Raw genomic sequence first — 26925 nt, 5'->3', positions numbered from 1 at the left:
ACACACACACACACACACACACACACACACACACACACACACACACACGCACGCACGCACACACACACATTTTCACTTTGTAAGAGACCACACCTTCGCTCAAGTTCAACCATTTATTGGTAAATTGAATGATGAAATGGGGGGGAGGAGGGGAACCCGGGATGGGTGAGACTCAGGATGGGGGTGTGGTCTCGGGAGAGGACGCCGTGTATGTATGCGCGCTCGGAGAGCGGGCGTCTGCTCCGGAACTGCCCCAAAAAGAGCTGGCTGGGAGACGAGTGCGGGACTGGAGGAAGGGACGCGAGTGAGGATCCTCGAGAAGGGGGAGAGGGTTTATAGGCGGCCTAGGTGGAGATGGGCGTTTTGGACGTCTGAGATGTTGGTCCTGATGTAGGACTGGTAGGCCTGGGAGGACCAGCGGCCGAGGATTCGGATGAGGTGGTCCGAGAGGCCTCGCCTAGACGCGGTGGTGGCTGCGCCGATGCGGAACGAGTGGCCGGAGTAGAGCTGGGAGGGAAGGCCGGACAGAGCGAGGATTCGGCGGAGGTGCTTGTGGAACCAGGAGCGGGTGGCGATGGAACCCGTCTCTGTGGTGAACAGGGGGTCGTGTGGTGAGGCGTTGAGGGAGCGTCTCGTGGAGACGTAGCGGAGAATGGCTTCGTAGGGGCTGAGAGGGGGATCTGTACGGAAGAGGTGGATTGCTGAGGAACGCCCGAGCTGGTCTGTCTTGCTGTGTTTGAGGGTGAAAGTGAGGGAGTCGGAGGAGTGGAAGGTGATGTCGGAGAGGCTAGGATGACGGGAAGGGTCGTAACGGGCGGAGGAGGATGTGAACTCTGCGCAGCGCAGGAACCCCAAGAAGGCGAGGAGGAACATGCATTCTAGGGTTACGGTAGGTCCATTGACGCACGTGCCAGCGTGCTTGTGGGGGGGGGGGGGGGAGGAGAGAGGGAGGAGGGGGAGGAGGGGGAGGAAGGGGGGTTTGTAGCAGGCGATGCGTGCGCCGGCCGGCGTGTGTGTGAGGGAGGGGGGAGGGGGAAGTGGGCCGGGCACGTGCCTGTTGTTGCTGCCGGGAAGCAGGAGGGGGCGGGGCCGCGTCCAGATCGGCTTGACGGTTTCGCCAGCCACAATGCGAACAATGCCGCCTTTCGGTCGGTCCTCTGGAATGGAATTCCTCTGGCCGTGAGAAGGCGCTGGAGCCCGTCCAGTCGGCGACTGACAGGTGTAGTTGGCCAAGGCTGGCGATGACGGGGGCGACGGAGAAGGAGGACCGAGAGGACGTAGCGTGGCTGCTGCTGCTGCTCGGTTCCGCCGCCGGCCTTGGCTGTGCCGGCGGGACCGAGCGCGAGCTTGACGTGCCGGTGTCGGGGATGGCAGACGAGTAGGCACGCCTGGAGTCCTGACGTAGATAGAACGTCCTCGCTGTCGGAGGCGTGAAGCTCCAGCTCGCGCTGGTAGCGAGAATCCATTTTATGGATTTTTCGCTGCAGCGGTGCTGCGGTTTCCTCTCTCTTTTCTTTTTTGGGTGAAGAAAAAGAGAGAAAGAAAACGAGCGATATGCGCCGCTGCTAAGCAGCACCTTTGTTCAATGTAGGACACGAACACAAGTAGTTACCGCTTGAATCACAACAAGTAAATTAAACAAGTAAACAAGTGATATTTAGCTTTGAGCGTATTTAGCAATTTGATCGGCAAGTAAACGGGCGTGGATCGAGTGACAGGTTGTCAAAACAATGTGACGCTTACGTTCTGTATGCTGAGGTGAGGTTGGAGACGGAGCGAGAAGGGATTCTGCTTGTCTGAAGGTTCTGGATCACGTAGTGAGAACAGGTAGATGTTGGCGCACAGGTGTATTTATACTGTGGTGATTGTGGCAGGATTGGCCAGGTGATAACGACAGGCAGGTGGGTTTGATAAGGAGGGGAGTGATTGATAAGGAGGGGGGAGTGGTTAAGGTCGAGCGGAAGGAGGCCTCTTCTCCCGAAACTACGTTGTATAAATACAACTTCCCTTAGTCTGGGGATTCATGGATGCCATTTTTACAAATATTTTGGTCAACACAAATCATAGAGAGCCAAATATAGCTGATCTACAGTCTCACAATGCGACGCGTCGTGAGCTTGTAGATCTGCTATTCTTGGTGAGTGACACCAGTGTGCAGTTAATATGTAAGGCATAATTCACGCATGCGCACACACACACACACACACACACACACACACACACACACACATACACACATGCACACAAACGCACACACATGCACACACACACACACGCAGCCACACACTCACGCACGCAGGCATGCACGCAGCCACGTATGTAAGCACGCAGCCACACACGCAAGCACGCACGCACATACGCTCACATGCACGCTCACACACGCGCGCACACACACACACACACACACACACATCATACTCACATACTGAAGACACTGTAATTACACAATTCCAGGTCCATTTTACACTCTGTGTTAAAGGAATGCTCCAGATTTGACTGTGTTCAAGAACAGCTTTTGTAAATGTTGTCCATGAGTAGTGGAAGAAAAAGTAATTAAAGCAGTAAGAACATGATTTACTTCAGAGTACACTTTACTAAAACATTGTATATCTTATTATAAATAGTCTTACTGCTATTTCATAATATTCTGACGCTTTTGGTTTTGTGTGTCTGTAGTTCTGCGTCAGGACTACCCTATCCGTGGTATTACCCTGTTTGAGGAGTACATCTACTGGAGCTCCTTCGACGGCTCCATCTACAGAGCTCACAAGACTCAGGGAACCAACCCCACCACACTCATCAGAAACCTGAACACTCCATGGACCATCCAGATCTACCACCCATATCAACAACCTGAGGGTCTGTACCACCTACTGTACACAACACTCTCATTATGACTCTGCATAATGTTTTATGAATTCTATTAACTGTCTATCATTGTATTATTATCTGATCTGTTTTGAAAAGCATTACGTATACAGTATAAATACACCCTATAATAATAACAACAACAACACAAACAATAATAATAGTCATATCGTGACATAGTAGTAGTAATAGACAGTATTAGTATAGTATAATCGGAATTGGCCACATCGGCCATAAAAATGCCATATTGGTATCGGATCGGTCTCAAAATAATCCAGATTATTTCATCGGTTTACACCAGCAAAATAAATGAAAAGTTCTACATTGAATTCATTCATTCATTCACACTTGGAAAAAGAGTATAGGCTACAGTATGTATTGATTGGCTTTGGGCCAAGCCCCTAGAGGACCTTTAGGCTTGTTTCCATTGTGGCCCTCTGTATAATATGTAATAATTGGTATCGGCAGATATGACCCTGCAAATAATGGGAGATCGGATATCGGTCATTATAATTTCATAACTGTGCACCCCTAAACAGTATTGTAACATAATAGTAGTAGCTAGTATAGTGTTGTATCAGTATAGTAGTAGTATTCAGGGCTCTCATATTCATTACATGTGTACATGTTTTCCTGCAGTGTCTGCTCATCCGTGTCAGACCAACAATGGAGGATGCAGTAACCTGTGTCTGCTCTCACCTGGAGGAGGCTACAAGTGTTCCTGTCCAACCTACTTCTACTTGGCAGCGGACAACAAGCAGTGCATGTCCAGCTGCACGGCCAGCCAGGTGATTCACCTCCAGTTCACTTGTGTTATACGCGTTTATGTCTTTATAGGTCTCGTGTCTGCTGTCGATAGTCATTCTAAAGATCTGTGTCGTCTCTCCCGTCAGTTTGCTTGTAAGAACTACAAGTGCATTCCGTTGTGGTGGAAGTGTGACACGGCAGATGACTGTGGGGACGGCTCAGACGAACCTGCAGACTTCTGTGAGTAGAGACTCAGAGACTGAAACACATCTTACTACATGTGTTTACACTGATTACACTTAGTATTACTTTGTACTCCAATGTCCTTTAACTGTTTCTGACGCCTGCATTAAATATATGACTACAAAAGTCTTCTAATTCATGACAGTTTCTTAAAATCCTGTTTCTGCATGTCAGTGGTGCTCAAACCTTTTCATGTCAAGGACCCCCAGAATAATATGCATTTGGCCGTGGAGCCCCATCTGAAAATATGTTGTTCCAAATATTTGAATTAAAAATGTTCACTTTGAAAGAATATATAGTCAAAGATTTGCGCCACATTTTCACGATTTTTCAAAAATAGCAGATCTACAAGCTCATAGCGCGGCACTCAGTGTCGTATGAGTCCTTTTTGAGTACAATCTATTGGTAAAAATGAAATAGAGGTCCATTTTAAAACAACCAACATCCAACAGACCAATGTAAAAAAACAAAAAAACAAATTAATAAAATAGCCTACTAATGTAAACAATTAAAAACAAATGGCTTCTAAATCCTAAAAGTTTTCTGTAAAACCTGTGTTTCTATGTCAGTGGTGCTCAACATTTTTCAGGTCAAGGACCCCCAGGAATTATCTGTATTTCGCCATGTACCCCCATCTGAAAATATGTCTTTCCAGGGACCCCCCAGAAGCAAAGATTTGCCCTGTTGGGCAATTACAAAATAACTGTACACACAGTGTTATGAAACATGTCCTGTGAGTTGTAATGTTTGGACTAAACAATTCATTATAGTCAGTGCATTTGTAGAAAAAAGCGGAGATTAGTTAAAAAGGCGGAAAACTTTATTAAACCGACATGCTTCGACCTATACCGGTCTTGTCGGTTTCATACATGTGTTATCCCGATTGATCCAGGAGTACCTTTTTACTATTTTTATATTTTGTATACCTGCACACCTCCTGAGCACCGGGTTGCTTCCTTGCCTCTGCATACTAAGTCACATTTGTATTTCCATTTGTAGCAACCCTTGGTGGCCGATTAGAATACATCTTTCAGGGTATTTTTAGGTACTTATTGTTACTCGAATAAAACAACTGTAGTTCTGCAACACAACTTTATTGTCGGCACCTCGCCAGACCCATCACAACAACTGACTCGCAGTATAACAACATCCGGTTTGTATACCCCGGTCTTCCCTTAAGGTCACAGTGCATCACATAACACATACACTCACTAGAAGTAGTAAGCAGGGAACAAAATTAACTTAACAAACTCACTGTCTCTTAAAAAATAAAAAATAAAAATGCATTGCAATAAATTCAAAACAAATACAGAAACATACAGCTTCAAATTTTTCTTTTCTCTTTTCCTTCAGTAACTGAAGAGGTGAAGACCCTTTTTTTGTATGGTATTTTTGACAGCCCGTGAAGGATCGATATGTATGGGCTGCAAATGTTGTATGTAGTTTTCCTGGTGTATTTGTACTTTTCTGTTCACAGTGACAGTCTATTCCCATATAACAGAAGTTTTCATGTTGCTCACGTCCGATTTAGAATGCAGATCTGAGCTGTGGTATCACTGCTTTGGAGAAGCTTTGTGTGCCCCCCCCCATATGAAGTCATCCACATGGCAGGCTAGAACTCCAGACACAGCACAGTCCTTATCTAGCCAGTAGAAAATGGCTGGATCAACTTTGGAAATGTTTCCTCCTGTTGCCAGCACTATTTCCTTCACTCTGTTGTACCAATAGAGAGAAGCATCCGCCAGTCATAGACACACTTTTTCAGCTTCCATAATGTGCCTTCACTCTCAGCCTCAGGAGGAGGCCTGATGTAAACATCACGCGACAGTGTCATTCCCTGCAAAAATGCAGACTTTATGTCCATTGAATGAGGTGTCCACTGTCTTTGACAAATCACTGCCACAAGCAGTCGGAGGGACTCTGTAGCACATGTGGGGGAGTCCTTTTGCAAAGTAGACACTTGTAACTCCTCAAAACCTCTAGCCACGAGGCGTGCTTTTGGTACTGGTCCAGTGAGTGACTCTTTAAGAGTACACACCCACCTAGTAGAAACACATTTTTGCCCCTCATTTTTAACTTCCTCAAACACATTGTTATCTTTCCAGCTCTTTAACTCAACATGTTTTGCAAAGTCAAATGACACATCCTTTGTTACAAACACATCCTCACATACATTTGTGACATTTGTTAAAGGTACATCAGTTAATCCATCATCACGATCACATACATTTGGCACATACTTTGTTACCACCTCAAAATTATCAACTGTGTCAGCTGCATCTGTGGTGCCTGCAACATTAGTGGGTTCAATATAAAGAAAATTATACCAGTCTTTGTATTTGCCCATAGCTTTTCCTGCACGTCCCAAAACCTTAGCTGTGTATAGAACACCTCTGTCTTTGTATTTCACAATTTGTCCTGTTTTCAGACTGACACCTGTACTCAGACTGACACCTGTTATCTGCTCTGTAACATGTGTATCTGTATTGTCAGCTGTGTGTTCTGTCTCATTTTGTATACCATCTGCCATTTGTGATGGCTCTGATAGTGGTTCCGTTTGTCTCAGTCCCTGTATGACCTCTAGGTCACTGTCAGCCATGTCCTGTCCTTGCTCCACATTTGTGTCATTTTCTGAATGAGCTTTCGTAACCCATTGATCCATATTTTCTGTGTTCACTTTCCTCAATCTGAGCCGATGCACTCGAACACATGTTCCTCCATGTCTGACAAAAATCACTGCCCCGTCCTGTCCGATGACAACTCCTGGGCCTTTCCACTCTGGACAATCCACTCTCTTGTAATATACACGATCTCCACTGTCATATTTTTCATCAGTGTTGCGTGTTTGTTTCCGCAGGGCTCTCCGTATTCTTTCTGAACACTCCGCTTCTGTAAAATCCCTTCTTGCTGCATGGAAGGCAGTGATGTGTCTTGCCGCCAAGACCTGTTCTTCCTTTTTAATGTTCTCACATTTGTTATCCATTATGTTCACACAATAATGACCAGAGCTTGTGAAGTCAAGTTTTACAGGATTGTTGAACATCACCGCCCTGTCATGTTCCATGTCCAGTACTGTCCCTGCTCTTTTCATTGAGGCTTTGCTTAAAAGCAGTGGAACATCAGCCGGAACTACTTCAGTTTCAATTTGACACTTGGTTTGTCCAATTCTTGCCGGAATTTTTAAACTTCTAGTGGAATACACCACTTTTCCATCTCCAAACTTAAATGGTCTACGACTGAGCTTTTCATTTATTTTTATATCTCTCAACTCGTTCTGGCTCAGTTTAGACATGTAGCCATCTAGCCAGCCCTGCCCACACACTGTGCGTGTGCAAGCAGTGTCTATTATTGCTGAACCAAAACATTCTGTTATGAATATTTCTGCTGCTGTGGGTGATATTTGCTCTCCATTGTCAGGCTCTTTAGTGAACAAAGTAATATTGCACTCCTCTACTGCAGCTGAATTACTTTCAGCTTCCTCTGTTAGCTTGACGTACTCACTTTTATGTGGACAGTCTTTGGCCCAATGAAAGGTTGATTGACAGACGGCACACTTTGATCTACGGCCGTACCTGTCCAAGGGATTTGTGCCAAGCATTGTCGTCTTCTGTTGATCCCTTTGAGGCCAAAACTTGCCATTCTGTCGTCTCTGCTCCGCCGTCGTTACAAACGCAGTATCTTGATCGATTCCCATGCTGGGAGCTGCTGACGTTTTCCCTCCGAATATCCTCTTCAATGCTGACTTCATAGACGCAAACGTTAGATCTGCACATGCTGTGAGAGCCAACTGCCGGTCTTTCATGTCCAAACATGCAGTATCCAGTAGTTTGAAAGCCAACACTGCGTCGGGAAGTTCCATTTTGTATTTTCGCATACGAGAATAACGTTGCTCAAATGATATAGTCCGCCATGGACACGCTGCCGTCTCTCGCTACCCGATCAAAGCTCGAGTAAGCTTCATATACTTGATCCTTCTCTTCTTTAAGAAACAAGTTGTCAAGCTTTGCAATCAACGTGATCATACCGTCATCTTTATTCAAGTCATCAACGGGTATTTCCATCGCCGTTTCTCTTGCGCATCCAGATAGCGCCAAAACCACTGCAAGGGCTTGTTTCTTTTTTGTCAGTTCCGTGACTCTGCTCCATATTTCGATTTCATTCTTCCACGTTTCATATGGCTTCCCTTCGTCAAAGCCTGGTGGGACACTATAGTTTCCAGCCATCTCTGCTACCAATGTTACTCGAATAAAACAACTGTAGTTCTGCAACACAACTTTATTGTCGGCACCTCGCCAGACCCATCACAACAACTGACTCGCAGTATAACAACATCCAGTTTGTATACCCCGGTCTTCCCTTAAGGTCACAGTGCATCACATAACACTAGAAGTAGTAAGCAGGGAACAACATTAACTTAACACTTAACACTTAACTTAACACTTATGTCATCCTGCGAGTTTAGTGATGATTGGTCCAACAACAGTGGTAACCTAGCACAGCAGCTGGCCTCATGCCATCACGGTTTATCTGGTAAGACATCAGTTTATGTAGGATACTTCTGTCTGAAAGCCAGGTGATAATAAATGTCCTTTAACGACACACAGCAGAGATTTTTCTTACTCACTGTAGCCTATACAGTTTGATGGTGGCCGTTTGAAGTTTTGAACTATAGGCTATACATGCTATAAAGTAATACTATACCGTAATGTACCGTGAACAATCCTCAAATATGAAGTGCGGCAGGAGCAATGTACCCCTCACTTTGTTGCATATTTGAGGATTGTTTACGGTAGTGAAACAAAATGTGTCGTCCGTCCACTATGCCATTTGAAACTTAGTTAAAATAGCTATATTCCAGGAACAGGCACAAAGCAGATATCCACCAACGTGAAGACGGCAGCGTGTCCATGGCGGACTATATCATTGATTTTGAGCAACGTTATTCTCGTATGCGAAAATACAAAATGGAACTTCCCGACGCAGTGTTGGCTTTCAAACTACTGGATACTGCATGTTTGGACATGAAAGACCGGCAGTTGGCTCTCACAGCATGTGCAGATCTAACGTTTGCGTCTATGAAGTCAGCATTGAAGAGGATATTCGGAGGGACAACGTCGCTGCACAACACATGTAGTGTCGCTCTCTAGCTGATTGAAACACATTTTAGTGGTGGGCCAGCAAGGCCTTCTCTGCTGGCCCTGCACTTTCCTGATGCAGAAATTTATATTTTATAATAAGTTTTTCTTTTTAACAAATATTATATATTGTATTTATTTCGCTGCCACTGCACTATTTCTCACTCAGACAGGCTGGATGCTCTGCTTCCATTCTGTGCAGGTACAACAGCGCTTGGTATCTTTTAACCAATGGGATTATTTCCTTTTGTTGTCTCCGGGTAAGGCCTTCATAAACTCCACTGAATCCCCTTGCTGTTGAAATGAATGGGAGCAATATAGAGATTGACAGGTTCCTTAGCCAATCAGATTTCAAGTTTTCACTGCTGGGCGTCTTCTTTCAAGTGCCAGGGCCAGCTAGCTGGCCTTTGGTGACGTTAACGTCTTGCGTGGATCCCATCGCTGGGGGAAAATATTGTCCAATGAAAAAAGAGAACTGGGTGTTTGAAACTTTCTGCGCGAGTTCCCATCTGATTCTGATACTCATTCTGAATGAATGGATGAATGAATGAATGAAAAACTTTATTCTGAACATAACAAGTCAAAGAATTAAAAGAAGTGCAATATAGAAAACAAAAATAATATTCCCAAAGTATAAACAACAAGAAGAAAAAATAAATAAAAAAGCCACACTGGCCGCAAGTATAAATATTTTTTTCTCTTCTTTTTCCATTATTATTTTTTTATTTTTTATTTTTAAACTTTTGTATGTTCAGAAAGGAGTAGGTTGAAGTAAAAAACTTATATAACCCTACCCCTTTATAGCTTAATTTCAGCGTCATCGCTTGACGTCATCTCATAACTACCAACATGGTATAAACTAAAAAAATCACAACAGAGAAACCAAGTACATTAAATAGTGTAATAGTGTAAGTCATTGTATATGCTCTATAATGTATTCTATTCTATATATCATATTATGATCAATAAAAAATAATTTATATATTTCATATAATACATACATATGGTATATTATATATATATATATATATATATATATATACACATACAATCAATTATCTAGTACAATTATCTAAATGATAAGTCAGTGTTTTGTAACTCTTCCTCTCTATACCTCTTAATAATGTATTCTTTATATATATTTTTGTATAGCATACGTAGTGACTTATAGTTCAAAAGGTGTTTTGCTTTATTTAAAACTGAAATACTTCTAGATAATTTATTATATATGTACTTGATAAGAGACTTCCAGTTAATTCTATCATCAATTATTACACCAAGAAATTTGTTTTCAGAAACTCTCTCAATTTCAACACCATCTACCTGTATATTAACTTTATTATCTATTTTGTAATTACTGAATATCATTAGTTTAGTTTTAGCCAGAGACAATTTATTTTTATTAAACCACCTTTTTAACTTGCATAATTCTGAAGTGACCAGGTCCAATATCTCGTGTAGATTTTTCCAGAGCAAGAAATATTAGTGTCATCTGCGAAAACTACCATTTTCAATATATTAGATACATCACACATATCATTTATATACATAATAAACAGTTTAGGACCCAATACCGACCCCTGGGGGACTCCACAAGCAATGCAATTGCAATTCTGAGGTGGGCGTTGACTGTGTGGGTAGTTGTCATGATCCAAGGAATCCAGGGAATGTCAGTGATTGTACGACCTTTGATTCAAGAGTTACGGGTCGAAATGTAACGCCCGACCTGGTGGAGACAATGTATTACAGTAATAGAGACAATCCACGTTCTCTGTTGTGAAGCTAATTGATTGTGTTATTTGTTTCCCTTCAGCTCTCCAGGCTGAACAAACACACAACACAACAGGTAAACAAAGATTACAAATCATCATAGATTATAGATAGACCAAGAGCTTCTTCTAATTAAATCTCTCTCTCTCTCTCTCTCTCTCTCTCTCTCTCTCTCTCTCTCTCTCTCTCTCTCTCTCTCTCCAGAGTCTGTGAGGTTGGTGAATGGGACCAGTGTGTGTTCAGGCAGAGTCGAGGTGAAGTCTAACCAGTCGTGGGTCTCAGTGTGTGAAGATGACTTTGACCAGCAGGACGCAAAGGTGGTCTGTAGGGAGCTTGACTGCGGGGCTCCTTCAGTCCTCCAGGGGGCGCTCTATGGAGAAGTTAACGCTTCAATGTGGACCACAGAGTTCCAGTGTGACGGCAGTGAGTCTGTTCTCCTGGACTGTAGAACATCAGACTCGACTAGAAACACCACCTGCTCACCTGACAAGACTGTTGGACTCACCTGCTTAGGTAATTATTATATATATATATATATATATATATATATACAGTATATATATATATATACCGTATATTAAGTTCATAAATCGCCACAATAACCACTTCATAATTTGCTGTTAGAAAGAAAATGGTTGCAACTGTCTATATGTTCATTACGCTAGGTATGGAGGGCTCTGCAAATAACACACAGCCCCGCCTCCCCCTGCTGTCAAAGCAGTTGTCAATGTTTACAACTCCATGTCAATGTTTACAACTCCATGTCAATGTTTACAACTCCATGTTAATGTTGCACGTGCACATTGTGTTTAGTGTGATAACGCGTGTTGCTCGCGCACATTGTCACAGTACATGGATGTGATTTGTGAAGGTTAGGAGGAGGAGCGAGCCGTAACAATTTGTCCCCTACGCACAGACAGAAGAGAAACAAGGGTTTATGCACAGATGAGAGAGAGGGAGAGTTTTCCACGTTCATAAATAAATAGTTTAAAGCGTTCCTCATGCAGTTATATTGGCCTTTTTGTGACTGTTATTATGGTTAAATCAATTTATTTCATGTCATGACATATTGGGCTTGACAAAACAAGATACATATTTTACTATAATATAACACAAACGAGATACATGAGAAAAAAATCACACCTGTGTGAACTGAGTGGTGCAACTCTCCCCCCTCCCCCTCTCTCATTAGCAGGCAACTGCAGCACTCTCTCTCTGTTTCTGGCACAACAGCGCCCCTACTGGTACTCATTCTCATGCTCATTAACGTCACAGACACACATAGTTAGGCGGACACGGACATTGCTGGTTGTAGGAGTGGCACCACTCAAAAAGTATCAACTTAAATATATTGAAGATATTCAAAAAGACACTGACTCTCTGAGATAACGACACTTTTAGTTTTTGATGAAATAAAACGTTGTTGTACTACTTACTCCCTTGTCTCTGTACAGAGCCTGTCAGGCTGGTGGGAGGAAGCAGTATGTGTACTGGTCGACTGGAGACGCAACACCAGGGAGACTGGAAACCTGTGGATGGTCAGTCTGACTGGACCCTGCAGTCATCCTCTGTAGTGTGTAGGCAGATGGAGTGTGGCTCTGCTGTTTCAACACGATGGAGTTCTGCTTATACACAACCGGTATGGAAGATGACAGTGTCCTGTGATGGATCTGAATCTTCACTGAGGGAGTGTGGAACAAAGACGTCTGATACTTCCCATACGATCCTGGGGGTATTCTGTTCAGGTAACACTAACAATCACTTCAGCAATGACTGTAATCTGTACAGTTCATTTAATTGGTCTGTCTGTCTGTCTGTCTGTCTGTCTGTCTGTCTGTCTGTCTGTCTGTCTGTCTGTCTGTCTGTGTCTTTGTTGAAACTCATGTCCGTGTCTGTTATGCACAGTGGTGGACAGTAGCAAAGTATGTTTACTTGTATTGAGTACTATTACTTAAGTACTTCTATTTTTGTATACTTTTACTCCACTACATTTCAAAGACATCTCTAGGAAGGGAAAAGTTTAACCACTTAAAATGCACTTTCAAATACAGTGAAAATAGCAGATCTACAAGATCACAACATGTTCCGATGTGACACATTGTGAGCTTGTAGATCTGCTACCTTCACTATCCTATCCTACTATAATAAGGAAACCGGTCAGTGAGGCAGTCACTCCTGTCTGTTCTGGATGGTTCTCCTCAGTGGCTTGAGCAATTGCTCTGCACACGGGCATTGACCATTAGCATATACACACAACCACAACGCCTGTTTTTAACATTTAAGTTGTTTATTAGCGTTTCTGTGTAAACACCAGAGATTCGGATCGTAGCTGCTGGCCAGACACTGGCACACAGTGAACACCACAACACACACACACACACACACACACACACACACACACACACACATGCTGCAAACTTAGGCTTTAATTTACGGCCCGAGTCCAACATATGTTTTATGAGCGGGAGGGCGCTTTGGGATATCATCCTCATAGCACTAGCACGTAACTTAACACAGCACGCCGGTCAGTTGACTTAACTCACAAAAACACATTTATCATCCTGTTTAACCTTCAAATAAAAATCATCTGACAATGCAAACAACGACACGTGCGTACTGCATGTATGCACGTTCTGGCGCGTGGCTATATGGAAAGCTCACTCCTCCGTTCTTCACTTGGCGTGTAGATTTATGAACGAACTTGACCACTGAATGTACCGCAATGGTTGACGGCTGCTGTATTGTGTTAAAAGCATTTTAACACAGTTTTAAATTGAGTGACTGGCTGTAGGCTATTTACTGTATGTAATCACGGGTAACGGGGCTTACAACGGGTCCCTAATTTGACGGGTGGGGCGGGTCTGGTTTGTATTCTGATATAATCGCTGGTGACTGGACGGTCTATGGACCGTGCAGGGCACGGGTTGTCAAAATTGGAGCCCATTCACTGGGGGTCTGCGACAACCTGCCTCACAAAAGCGATATTTATTTCATCTTAGACTGTGCCCATCGAAAGCTGATTTCCCACTGCATGGCTACTGCTTTGCCTAGCTGATAACAGATCAATAGCCTCCTGTAACAATGGCATACTTCGTTCACACCTTCATTCTATTCAAATAATTCTCATTAATGTTCTTGATTAAAATGATCTCTCTCTCTCTCTCTCTCTCTCTCTCTCTCTCTCTCTCTCTCTCTCTCTCTCTCTCTCTCCAGAGTCTGTGAGGTTGGTGAATGGGACCAGTGTGTGTTCAGGCAGAGTCGAGGTGAAGTCTAACCAGTCGTGGGTCTCAGTGTGTGAAGATGACTTTGACCAGCAGGATGCAGAGGTGGTCTGTAGGGAGCTTGACTGCGGGGCTCCTTCAGTCCTCCAGGGGGCGCTCTATGGAGAAGTGAACGCTTCGATGTGGACCAAAGAGTTCCAGTGTGAAGGCAACGAGTCTGTTCTCCTGGACTGTAGAACCTCAGATTCAACTAGAAACACCACCTGCTCACCTGACAAGACTGTTGGACTCACCTGCTCAGGTAATAATACAAATCACACCCGTGTGTAAGTGAGGGGCGCTCTTATCATCATACATCATCACTTTTGTCCTCAATGTTTGGGTTTACACACTTTTGTCTCCAATGTTTGTGTAAACTCTGAAAGCTGGACATAGCTGGACAAAAATAGGACAAAGGTTACATGCTTTACAAAGCAAAATCTTATTTGAAAAATCACACCCATGTGAAGTGAGGGGCACATCAGCATGACGTAAAATTAGACACATTGTCTATTTGCTCAGACACTATGAAACGACTATGGACACAGACTCTGGACGTGGGAGGGGCTAGAATCAGTTCAAACAGAAAACAAACACAAGGATGTGGTTTCGATAGCCTGACATAACAATCTACACGCTTTGTTAGGATTTTTTTGTAAGGAAAAGTAATAGTACTTTGTTTAACTGTACTTACGGTATTCTCACTTGTCTCTGTACAGGGCCTGATGATGTTAGGTTGGTGGGAGGAAGCAGTAACTGTACTGGTGTACTGGAGATCAAACACCAGAGAGAATGGAGACGAGGGGTTGGTCAGAAGTCTGTCTGGAACCTGAAGGCAGCATCTGTAGTGTGTCGGCAGATAGACTGTGGCTCTGCTCTGTCGACACAAAGTAGTTCTGCTGGTCGTACTGATGTATGGTCGATTATACCTTCCTGTGATGGTACTGAGTCTTCACTGAGGGAGTGTGGAGCAATGAGGTCTGACAGCTCCTCTGACAGTCTGGAGGTGATCTGTTCAGGTAACACAAACAATACTTCAACAATAACAGTAATCTGTACAGTCTGCTATTAAATTGATCTGGCTTGTCTGTCTGTCTGTCTGTCCCCATACGTCTGTCCATCCGTTGATTCATGTCTATCTGTGTGCGTGTGTGTGTGTGTGTGTGTTATGTATTTGCTGTATTACCGTGTTGTTCTTGCTTACTGTAAATCGCTCTGGATTAATTTAACCCAATTAGACCTGAGGACTATTTTACAAATGAAAAACCTACGTTTCTATGTCAGTGGTTCTCAAACTAATTCATGTCAAGGACCCCCAGAATTATATGTATGTGGCTGGCATATCTGAAAATATGTTGTTCCAGGGACCCCCAGAAGCGAACATATGAAATAAAAACGTTTGCTCTGAAATAATTTAAATCCAAAGATTTGCACACGTTTTCACAATTAAAAAAAAAGCAGATCTACAAGCTAGTGCTGCGCTTTTCAATAACTAAAGTATAACACAATGCTTAAAACACCAAACGGGTTCCCGTCCTGAATGGGTCAAGAGCGTCTGCTAAATGCCTACATTATAAATTGTGTGTGTGTGTGTGTGTGTGTGTGTCCTCATGTTTTCATCTGTTGTAGCCTACCTTTAATGAATGCAAATGTTGAACACACTTTGTCTCTCTCTCTCTCTCTCTCTCTCTCTCTCTCTCTCTCTCTCTCTCTCTCTCTCCAGAGTCAGTGAGATTGGTGAATGGGACCAGTGTGTGTTCAGGCAGAGTCGAGGTGAAGTCTAACCAGTCGTGGGTCTCAGTGTGTGAAGATGACTTTGACCAGCAGGATGCAGAGGTGGTCTGTAGGGAGCTTGGCTGCGGGGCTCCTTCAGTCCTCCAGGGGGCGCTCTATGGAGAAGTGAACGCTTCGATTTGGAGCAAAGAGTTCCAGTGTGAAGGCAACGAATCTGCTCTCCTGGACTGTAAAACCTCAGATTCAACTAGAAACACGACCTGCTCACCTGACAAGACTGTTGGACTCACCTGCTCAGGTAATCAGGGACGTGCAGAGGGACCAGGAGAGCCAGGGCTGTGGCCTGATTCTTTTCTTTTTTACTACCCAGATTTAGAGGAATTTCTCATTTTAAATGAACACTAGGATCTAGAACAAACTGTAACCAGTGCAATGATGCAGTAAAGCCAATATATACTCAAACAAAAAGAATACTTAAATACATTAATGAAACGAACAACATAAAATAGAATAGAACAGATACCTATATCAGCTGAATCTCATCACGATTGCAAATGCTTTCCCCACACTGAAAGTACAAAAACTATCATTTCATTGGCATGACCACGATGGGCCGCAGAGACATGAAGCAGGGGCCGCATGCGGCCCGCGGGTTGAGTAACGCTGGTGTACAGTATGTGTTAAAATGTGGACACACCCACCTGACCCATCTCCTCTGCCTCCTCCTCCTATGACAGCAGCGTCTCATTTCAATAACTTTAATTAGCATTATTTTCAACATGCGTGTGATTTGCTTTAAATGGTAAATGGTGCTTTTATCCAGAGTGCTTTACATAGATTGTGCATTACATTCACCCATTCACACACACATTCACACACCGATGGCAGAGTTAAGGTCCCCACACACCGAGCGCGTTTTTCGGATTTTTAGCTGCGTTTCTATCGATTTTCCGAAAAACGCGGCCGGTGTGCAACCACCTTTAGTCTAACCTACTTAGAACCTACACTAACTCTGGGGGAACCCAGCATCGAACCGGCTACTCTACCGGCCACTCTATCCCCTGATCCACTGCCCCTTTACTTACTCTGATTTAGGTTGACAGATATTTTTGGAACGTACCGGTGGTGCTTTCTGTGTCCCCTGCAGGACAGACTGTGTGTAAGACTCGGCCACAGTTTTCACAAACTTATCCGGTATCCTATATGATCCGACTCCGAGTATGTGTAGCATCTTTTGTGTCCATTACTTAAAATGAAAGTAATGCATTTTCTAATTTTGTTTTTACTGCTTACTTTCGTCTCTGTACAGATGTCAGGTTGGTGGAAGGAACCAGTAACTGTGCTGGAAAACTTGAGATGAAACTCCATGATGGGTGGAGACCAGTGGATGATTCTGACTGGACCCTGCATTCATCATCTGTAGTGTGCAGACAGCTACGCTGTGGTTCTGCTGTTTCATCACTAAGACTGGTTGGTTCTACAAATCAACCTGTATATTGGATAACATCTCCCTGTGTTGGCTCTGAGTCTTCACTGAAGGACTGTGGAACAAATGCGTCTTATACTTCAGCCCACAGACTGGAGGTGATCTGTTCAGGTAACACCTGTTCAGGTGTCTGTCTGTCTGTCTGTCTGTCTGTCTGTCACACAGAACACACACCTCCCTTGCCACTGAGGGCTACACATTCTTTACTTTTATTAACCTAAAGTACGAAATAAAGTACCACCAACAAAATGCTCACATATTAATAGGTTACCGAGTCCTGACCGTCCATTACAGAGACATGTTAGGAATTATGAATACACAAAAAGTTAGTTATTACATTTAGACAACTCCTTATTTGTGCGCAGTGATGTTGGAAAATGTATTCTTGAATGATCTTAACTAAGATCCCCACTCTTAAAAAAATGGCATTTCAGAGATGAGCGGAGCAGTCCTGGAAAAGTGTAATGTTCTATGATTAAAATGATCTCTCTCTCTCTCTCTCTCTCTCTCTCTCTCTCTCTCTCTCTCTCTCTCTCTCTCTCTCTCTCTCTCTCTCTCTCTCTCTCCAGATTCTGTGAGGTTGGTGAATGGGACCAGTGTGTGTTCAGGCAGAGTCGAGGTGAAGTCTAACCAGTCGTGGGTCTCAGTGTGTGAAGATGACTTTGACCAGCAGGATGCAGAGGTGGTCTGTAGGGAGCTTGGCTGCGGGCCTCCTTCAGTCCTCCAGGGGGCGCTCTATGGGGAAGTGAACGCTTCGATGTGGACCAAAGAGTTCCAGTGTGAAGGCAACGAATCTGCTCTCCTGGACTGTAGAACCTCAGATTCAACTAGAAACACGACCTGCTCACTTGACAAGACTGTTGGACTCGCCTGCTCAGGTAATAATAATCTAGAAAAGAACATAATAATTTCACATAATGTGACTGGTTTGTGGTCACCTGCAGCCTGGCATCATTCACTTCCCTGTGCAGTGAGTGGAATGTACTCTAGCTGCAGACACTGTCATGTCTGTGATTACTTTGATTCTGATGGGATGAGAAATCACATCCAATATAAGCATATGGTTGTGAATCACCAAGGTGGTAAAACTGGAGCTATTTAGGCTATTACCTTGTACTTCCTGCTGCCACCGTAGTCCAATTGAATTGTGGAATTGGTCAAATTGAAGAAGTAATCCAGCACCGCACCACAAAGCACAAGGCACCACAAATATGTTATGCTTAGGGCACCCAAATGGCCAGCAGCGGCCCTGATTACCTCTATAGTAATGTCATCAAGGGAGACTTGTCCAATATTTCACATGTCATCCTGATTGGCTAAGACTGACCTCTACTATAGACCGATTCACAGAGGGGTGCCCTGGGCGCGGCCATTACTGAGGGGTAATCCATGGAGCAGGTGCTCCGTAGGCCAGGTGTAGCTAATCAGTGCTGCAGTACTCAATGGTACACCCTCAGTAATGGCCGCACCCAGGAAACCCTCTGTGAATCGGTCTATATTGTCGGTGGAGTCCTGTGCTCATGCAGAGGAGCACATATTTCTAGTTTAAAACATGAAAATGACATTGCTAGCCTGAGATAAAACAGTAAAATACCAACTATACTTATAATTCACATTCCTATTTAACAATGAAAGTAATAGTAGTTCATTTTCTTTTTTGCCACTGTACAGAGCCTGGTGACGTCATGTTGGAGGGAGGAACCAGTAACTGTTCTGGTATCCTGGAGCTGAAACACCAGGAAGAGTGGAGACCGGCGGGTTCTATTTATGACTGGAACCTGAAGTCATCATCTGTAGTGTGTAGACAGCTGAACTGCGGCTCTGCTGTTTCAACACAAAGGAGGTCTGATGCAACCGTTGAACCTGTGTGGAAGATTCCATGTGTTGGATCTCAATCTTCACTGAGGGAGTGTGGAGCAAAGGAGTCTCGTAATTCCACTGAGAGACTGGAGGTGTTCTGTTCGGGTAAAACACATAAACAGTGACCTCCACTATTACAATAATGTGCACTCCACTTCACCTACACAACTCCACTGCGTGTGTGCGTGCATGCGCGTGCGTGTTGAAACATGTTGCAATAATTGCCCTTAATAAGATACACGTACATTGACACCCCCCTTCTCTCCCTCCTCCTCTCTCTCTCTCTCTCTCTCTCTCTCTCCAGATTCTGTGAGGTTGGTGAATGGGACCAGTGTGTGTTCAGGCAGAGTCGAGGTGAAGTCTAACCAGTCGTGGGTCTCAGTGTGTGAAGATGACTTTGACCAGCAGGACGCAAAGGTGCTCTGTAGGGAGCTTGGCTGCGGGCCTCCTTCAGTCCTCCAGGGGGCGCTCTATGGAGAGCTGAACGCTTCGATGTGGACCAAAGAGTTCCAGTGTGAAGGCAACGAGTCTGTTCTCCTAGACTGTAGAACCTCAGATTCAACTACAAACACGACCTGCTCACCTGACATGACTGTTGGACTCACCTGCTCAGGTATAATCTAATCATTTTAGTAATGTCCTCAAAATATGAGGAGGGAAAATTACCATCTATGCCGCCAAACTTTGAGGACGGAATTGCAGCAAAATGTATGGCGCCGACATTGGCGATGTGGTTGGCCGTTGTGATTGGCTGGAAGCTGTGCCGTTATTCCCATTATGCGCTGTGATTGGCTGAGCATGGCATAACGGGTGTGCCACAGCCAGTGACACCCGTTATATATAAGTTGCAGATATTCCGTGCTCAAACTTTGAGTTTTGAGTTTGACGTTTGGTCAATTCCGTTACAAGAAGTCACCCGTTTGCCGTCTTGGGAGTGACAGCTCACCATGTGTTAGTGTTAGACAGTGTTAGGAATAGATCCCCACCATCTGTTAACAGAACGGGTGCATGCTTTTGGTTAGACATACCATTGGTCTGATATCTCAAACCCTCACCCTCACCCTAACCTCCCACGGGGCAGCACACCTAAACCTAACCTTAAACCCTCTCCCAACCCTTAACGCACCCCTCACCAACTTTAATCCGGTCGTCTTAACGCACCCCTCACCAACCTTAATCTAGTCGGACCAATGCTATGTCTAACCAAAGTATGCGTCCCAACAGAACACCACCATCCATTAACATGGAGTGGGAGAACTGAACACTTTCGGCTCACAAGGCATGTCTGCTCTAAATGGTTTGTAACGGTCTTGTCTCTGTACAGAGCCTGATGACGTCAGGCTGGTGGGAGGAAGCAGTAACTGTAGTGGTGTACTGGAGATGCAACACCAGGGAGACTGGAGACCCGTGGATGGTCAGTCCGACTGGAACCTGGAGTCATCCTCTGTCGTGTGTAGGCAGATGGACTGTGGATCTGACGTTTCAACACAAAGGAGTCCTGCTTCAACGGTTCAACCTGTGTGGTGGATCACAGCTGACTGTGTTGGAACCGAGGCTTCACTGAGGGAGTGTGGAATGACACTGTCTGAGAATTCCACTGTCACATTGGAGGTGATCTGTTCAGGTAACACAAACAGTGACGTCCGTCTACTTGCCTACTCACTTAACCTACCTATCTACAGCATAGAAACAGGATGTTTCTTTTTCTGAATGATTTTAAAACAACATTTTTTGCATCGTCTAATTTCAGCAAAAGCCATACAGAAGCCATACAATATGTTGGATCTCTAATCTTGGTTCCATCTCATTGGCTACTCTATACTGTTTATGTAAATATCTGCTGTACTATAATTCAATCACTCGTGTCTTGTTACAGATCTTCTGTTTAAGCCAAACATCAGCGTCTTCCCCACTCTGAACGGGGTTTCTGAGGGCCAGCAGCAGGGGCAGCAGGTGTTGGAAGGTTCCAACTTCAGCATCAGCTGCTCCATCCTGCCACAGTACCCAGACGGCTCCTTCCACCTCACCTTCACTGGAGCCAACAGCACACACAACCACACCCAGCCAGCTGTCAATCACTCTGCCAACTTCCTGTTCTTCGAAGCAGGCCCCGGCCACCAAGGGAATTACAGCTGTGCTTATCACGTCGACGTTGTTATAAATCACACCAACGTGTTTTCTCACAATGTCTCCTCTGAGAGCGACATCCTCTCTCTCACCGTCACAGGTAACCTGAATGAAATTACCTTTAAACTCACAATATGAATCTCCGTCAGGCATGATTCAATCAAACATGAAGGTTTATCAAATGTTCTTACATGATTTGATGATGTTTTATTTTTCACAGTCCCTCCTACAGTCCCTCCTACAGTCCCTCTGACACCTGAGGACAACAGCAGCAGAGTTACAGTCACTGTGGTGGTGCTGCTGTTGGTGCTGGTACCCATCCATTGTCTCTATTGTCTCTGGAAGGTAATACATCTTTACACAACACAAGACTGGAATGTACATAAATGACAGTTAAAGTGTCTTCATACAAACAAACAATAGAGAGATAGGAGGGTTTTCAGCCAGACGTGATTCAGTGACTTAACGTTGGGTGTTTCTGTGTTTCTCCAGGCCAGCAGAAGACATAATGCAGGAGTGTGGGACACTGCGACGGTTCATTATAATGTCGAAAATGAGAACATTGATATCGAGTATTATAATGTTGATAGTTCTCATTCTGAATCTGGCCTCGAGTATGACGTGATAGATGAACAAGTAGTTGTTGAATCTGGCCCCATTGAAGAGGCAGAAGACTCAGACTATGAAGAGATAGACCAACAAGTAGTTGTTGAAGCTGCTGGACCCAGTGAGGAGACAGAATACCACCAGTATGAAGAGATAGATCAACAAGGAGTTGTTGAAGCTGGACCCAGTGCTGAGACAGGAGTCCAGGCCCCATAGACACTTGAGACGCTCGGGTGGCACAGTAAAGTAGCTGTGCCCACCATTGCGGAGTCTAGGGGGGTTCGAATCCACCTCATCTGGCTTTGTCGAACATCTACACAAACACATTTGGCCCATGTTCGGGGGAGGGTGATATATATATAGTCACTGCACATAATCCTAAGTAGTAGTAAGATGAAGGCTCTACATCCTCCCGGTATGATCTCCAGGTGAGCTTGTGACAATGTACAGAAATGTGTGTGTGGGGGGGGGGGGGGGGAAGATACTTTACCTGGTGTTTGTGGTTGTAAATAGAAATAATTCCTCCCAGTCCACACAGACCAAAGCTAAACGAGGACAGACTGACTGATTTTGAAACGGAAGCCTTGTTGCGTTTTTATTTAGCTTGTTATGGGGGCATGGTTAAATCAATGTATTTAGTGTCACGGTCAGTCATCCATGCTGGCGCTGTATAATACTACAAATATTAGCCGTCCCAAACGTCAGGCTCAACCGCCGCCTATGCAGGCAGGATGCTCTCTGTGGTTCCTCTGTAGAAGATTATGGAACCGTGCCCCGAGAATTAATATCCCAAGGAGGCAACAGCAACATGTAAATAGTTTTTTAATAATTAAAATAGTCAACTTGATGAAGGGCTATGGTCAGTGGTTGCTATACAATTGTTACTTTTACATATTTTATGCGATTATGGTATTAATATGAATAATTTTGCATTGTCATTCAAGCTAATGTGTAATCCCTCCATTTTATGATATGTGTTTTGTTTATATATTTTTTTACAGAACAGTGTTTGTTATGAGCAGTAAGCCATAGTGTAAATAGGAGGTTATTGTTCCTTTGCATAGGCTCAACTTATGTAACTTAGATAGCATTTTATGTAGACATACAGTAGCACTCTATAGTATAGTGTATGCGCATAGCGTCATTATATAGATATTCCACTGTTAGGTTGTTTGCTTACGTATGATTCATGATTAAAAAAAAATATGTATGTGATATATTACCATGTTTTTGTTCTTTTTCTTTAAGATTTAAAGATTTAAAGATTTTTTTTTAAATCACAGTTAAGCAACTTTACTTTGTATTGTATCCTTTTCTTTGTGTTACTTATCTCTATTGTTGGATGAACACCTCATTGAAGTTGGTATACTGTACATATAGTCCATTATGAAGGCATGAAACCCATTCAAAGCGCATTGGAACTGAATGCACCTTCATTACTGTAAAGTCGACGGTTGCCACTTAACTATTCATACAGTTTTAAACAGTTGAATTGATGAGATAATGTAATGTTTGTTTCTTTGTGCCTTTTGAAATAAAGACAAAAGTCCTGAAAATGAAGAACGTTCTCTCCACAATGTGTTGTGTGTTGTAGAGGAAGCTCCCATCGGTTACCATGAACACAAACGCATCCAACAGCAGCAGCAGGAGACACAGTGTTTTCAACATATCTAAACCGAAAGCTGCTACGGTAACTAAACTGACCTTTTAACATAGATAAAATACTTTATTGACAATTTAAAGTGCCAACGTGGATTACACACTAACCCTTTTGGGGGGATTTGGCCATGGAAGATCCTCGTCAAACACATTTTCATTCAAAACAACACAAAAACAATTAATGCAGAGTGAAAACATCACAGCACACACGTTACACCAGAGCAAAGAACAATGAAGAATCCTAAATAATCATAATACCTCTCCATCATCTTCAGGGGGGTTCCTGGCACTGAGGCCGGGGCCACTGGAAAATATATGCAAAACATGTGTTCATTCTATCTGATAATAAATGCATTTTGTTCTCAGTCCCCCTGGCCAAACGAGATATAGTCTTCTGGACTATAGACAGGGCTATTTGTGTCTATGTTATAATGTTAGTATAGCCTATGCATGCGTTGGCATGTACAGTAGGTTCTGGTTCTATTTTATGTAGAAGTTAAACATCAGCAGGGTCACCACTGTCTCTGCTAACACAATCTGAGAACCCATCGTCAAACAATAAAGGAAAAACAGCGCCCTCTTTGCCAGTCAACAGTCTGTTGAGAGACTACTGCTAAACTGATCATGAGCTAAACCTAGAAGTGTGTTACATGACCATCCCCTGGTGGACAAACTTGTAAACAGCATGACATGCAGTATATAATGCATAATGAACTGTGAACAGACAAAGCAACAAGAGACATCCTCATCCTTACATAAGTAATAGGAAGAATATGAACATGAGGCAGGCGCCATCTGTAATCTAGTAGGAACAATGTAACAGGTAGGTAACAATGGAATGCGGAAGTGCTCATCCTATCTCAATGGGATAGTTCCAGCCATATAGCAATGATTGGAACTATATAGCATATAGGGCAGGCATTAGGCACCCGGGCTTTGCGGCGATATCAAAGCGTGTCGCCACTCTTACTAGATTACTCTGAGTATCACATGCATGCTAAACAGACTAGACTGAGGGACAGCTTCTGCTGCACATCTATTTATTCACTCATAATTAAATATATCTACCTGCTGCACTTTAGACCATGCTCTGCTTTCCCCCCCCACTTTTCTTCACTATTCACCAGTGTTCCTGTTCGCAGATGACTCAGCACTGCTGGTCTCGGACAGGAACAAACTGCAGGTTGAAAAGACCCTCAGCTCTGAACTCGGTAGAATCTGCACCTGGCTCGCTGATAACAAACTATCCTTACATCTGGGAAAAACTGAATCCATTCTCTTCGGATCAAATAGTAATCTCAGCAAGGCAGATGGCTTCTTGGTTAGAGTGGGTGACAATATTATCACACGAAAAGATCTTCATCTAAATTCTTTTCGCTCCTATGCCACCAAAATGTGGAACGCCCTACCAACAGTCATTAAGACATGTGAATCCCTTGACTCCTTCAAAACCGCTCTCAAAGGGCACCTACGGATGGCTGCAATTCGAAACTGGCCTCTGTAAAATCTGAATCCCCCCCCCCATTTTCCCTCACTGTATATTGTATCTTTTCCCTTTTTTGCTTCCCATATGATGAATTCCTGTTCTGTACTTTAGCTACATAGAAATGTCTATTTGTATGTCTCTAAATGTTTGTATGTCTTTAAATGTTTTGATGAATTGAACAATGTGGACCCTGTTGTAAACAAGTGTAATGCTTAATTGGGTCGTCCACTCACAGTTGACAGTCTTTGTATTGAGTTTGTGCTTAAAATGTACTGTAAATTCTACAAACTGTTAATAAATATTTCAATCAATCAATCAATCAATTCACAGTGCATCATGATGTACAACCCAGATTCGGCACAAACAAGGGACTAAATTCTTTTCACTCCTATGCCACCAAAATGTGGAACGCCCTACCAACAGTCATTAAGACATGTGAATCCCTTGACTCCTTCAAAACCGCTCTCAAAGGGCACCTACGGATGGCTGCAATTCGAAACTGGCCTCTGTAAAATCTGAATCCCCCCCCCCCATTTTCCCTCACTGTATATTGTATCTTTTCCCTTTTTTGCTTCCCATATGATGAATTCCTGTTCTGTACTTTAGCTACATAGATATGTCTATTTGTATGTCTCTAAATGTTTGTATGTCTTTAAATGTTTTGATGAATTGAACAATGTGGACCCTGTTGTAAACAAGTGTAATGCTTAATTGGGTCGTCCACTCACAGTTGACAGTCTTTGTATTGAGTTTGTGCTTAAAATGTACTGTAAATTCTACAAACTGTTAATAAATATTTCAATCAATCAATCAATCAATCAATCAATTCACAGTGCATCATGATGTACAACCCAGATTCGGCACAAACAAGGGACTAAATTCTTTTCACTCCTATGCCACCAAAATGTGGAACGCCCTACCAACAGTCATTAAGACATGTGAATCCCTTGACTCCTTCAAAACCGCTCTCAAAGGGCACCTACGGATGGCTGCAATTCGAAACTTGCCTCTGTAAAAAACGGGGTTCCTGCCGACAGGAACTCAGAACAGTGTGTGTGTTTCCACCCGGACGAGAGAGAGAGACGGACAGAGTTCCTCTACCGTCCCTGTCTGTCGTCCGGGTGGAAACGGTAAACAAACAGAGCAGAGTGGACGAGATTCACACTCACAGAAAGTCTGTTAGAAGTTATTAGAATAAACAGCTTATCCTCCATGGAGGAAACCTTTCTTCATGATGTTTAAACGGTCTGAACGAGCCTGTGTCTGTGTGACTAAAGAGAATAACGGACAGATTGTCTCGTTGTGAAAACGGGAGGAATTTATTTATTTCATACAGAGTTTGTTTGTTTAGTAAGCTAAGCTAACGCTGAGCTAGCTTCAAGTACACACGTTGGACTGGAGGCGTTTCTACCAGAACAAGACGGTATGTTTATGTTTATACTATATACAATAAGAATATATAATATATACAATAAGAATATATACAATAAGAATATATAATATATACAATAAGAATATATACACTAAGAATGTGTGTTTTCTACCAGTAGAAGGTAGTTTTTCCCCTCACTGTAGGCCTATATGTATCTTTTCCCTTTTTACCTCCTTTATGATGAATTCCTGTTCTGTTCTTTGACTATATAGAAGTGTCTATTTGTACGTCTCTAAATGTTTTGATGAATTGAACATGGTGGACCCTGTTGTAAACAAGTGTAATGCTTAATTGGGTCGTCCACTCACAGTTAACAGTCTTTGTACTGAGTTTGTGCTTGAAATAATTCTGCAAACTGTTCAATATTTCAATCAATCAAACAATACAATAGAATGTAACAGTGTGTTTTCTACCAGTAGAAGGTTTAGATTATATACAATAGTTTATATAATATAGTAGTTTATATACAATAGCCAGGCAACTATCCCAATGCTCCAGTAGAAGGTTTAGAT

The 26925-nt window shown here is 43.3% G+C and overlaps 2 protein-coding genes across 2 annotated transcripts in view; one reads left to right on the top strand and one right to left on the bottom strand.

Annotated features, from left to right (window-relative positions):
• The window catches only part of LOC310856040 (uncharacterized protein), a gene marked incomplete at its 5' end in the record, with an annotated part of 29992 nt that extends 7871 nt beyond the window's left edge, over positions 1-22121 (top strand). The window contains 11 exons of the mRNA XM_083761258.1: positions 2677-2859; positions 3508-3656; positions 3762-3855; positions 10807-10839; positions 12218-12301; positions 12669-12685; positions 14081-14285; positions 20428-20727; positions 20980-21330; positions 21451-21575; positions 21723-22121. Coding sequence (XP_083617384.1) covers positions 2677-2859; positions 3508-3656; positions 3762-3855; positions 10807-10839; positions 12218-12301; positions 12669-12685; positions 14081-14285; positions 20428-20727; positions 20980-21330; positions 21451-21575; positions 21723-22052 — 1871 coding nt within the window. The 3' untranslated portion in view covers positions 22053-22121. The remainder of the gene's footprint in view (positions 1-2676; positions 2860-3507; positions 3657-3761; positions 3856-10806; positions 10840-12217; positions 12302-12668; positions 12686-14080; positions 14286-20427; positions 20728-20979; positions 21331-21450; positions 21576-21722) is intronic.
• The window catches only part of LOC310856041 (uncharacterized protein), a gene marked incomplete at its 3' end in the record, with an annotated part of 240942 nt that overhangs the window by 148596 nt on the left and 65421 nt on the right, over positions 1-26925 (bottom strand). The window lies entirely within an intron of this gene.

Source organism: Protomyctophum parallelum, assembly GCF_964188405.1.
Source record: "Protomyctophum parallelum genome assembly, chromosome: 3".
In the NCBI taxonomy this organism is placed as follows: domain Eukaryota; kingdom Metazoa; phylum Chordata; class Actinopteri; order Myctophiformes; family Myctophidae; genus Protomyctophum; species Protomyctophum parallelum.
This window is presented reverse-complemented; position numbering and strand designations above follow the sequence as displayed.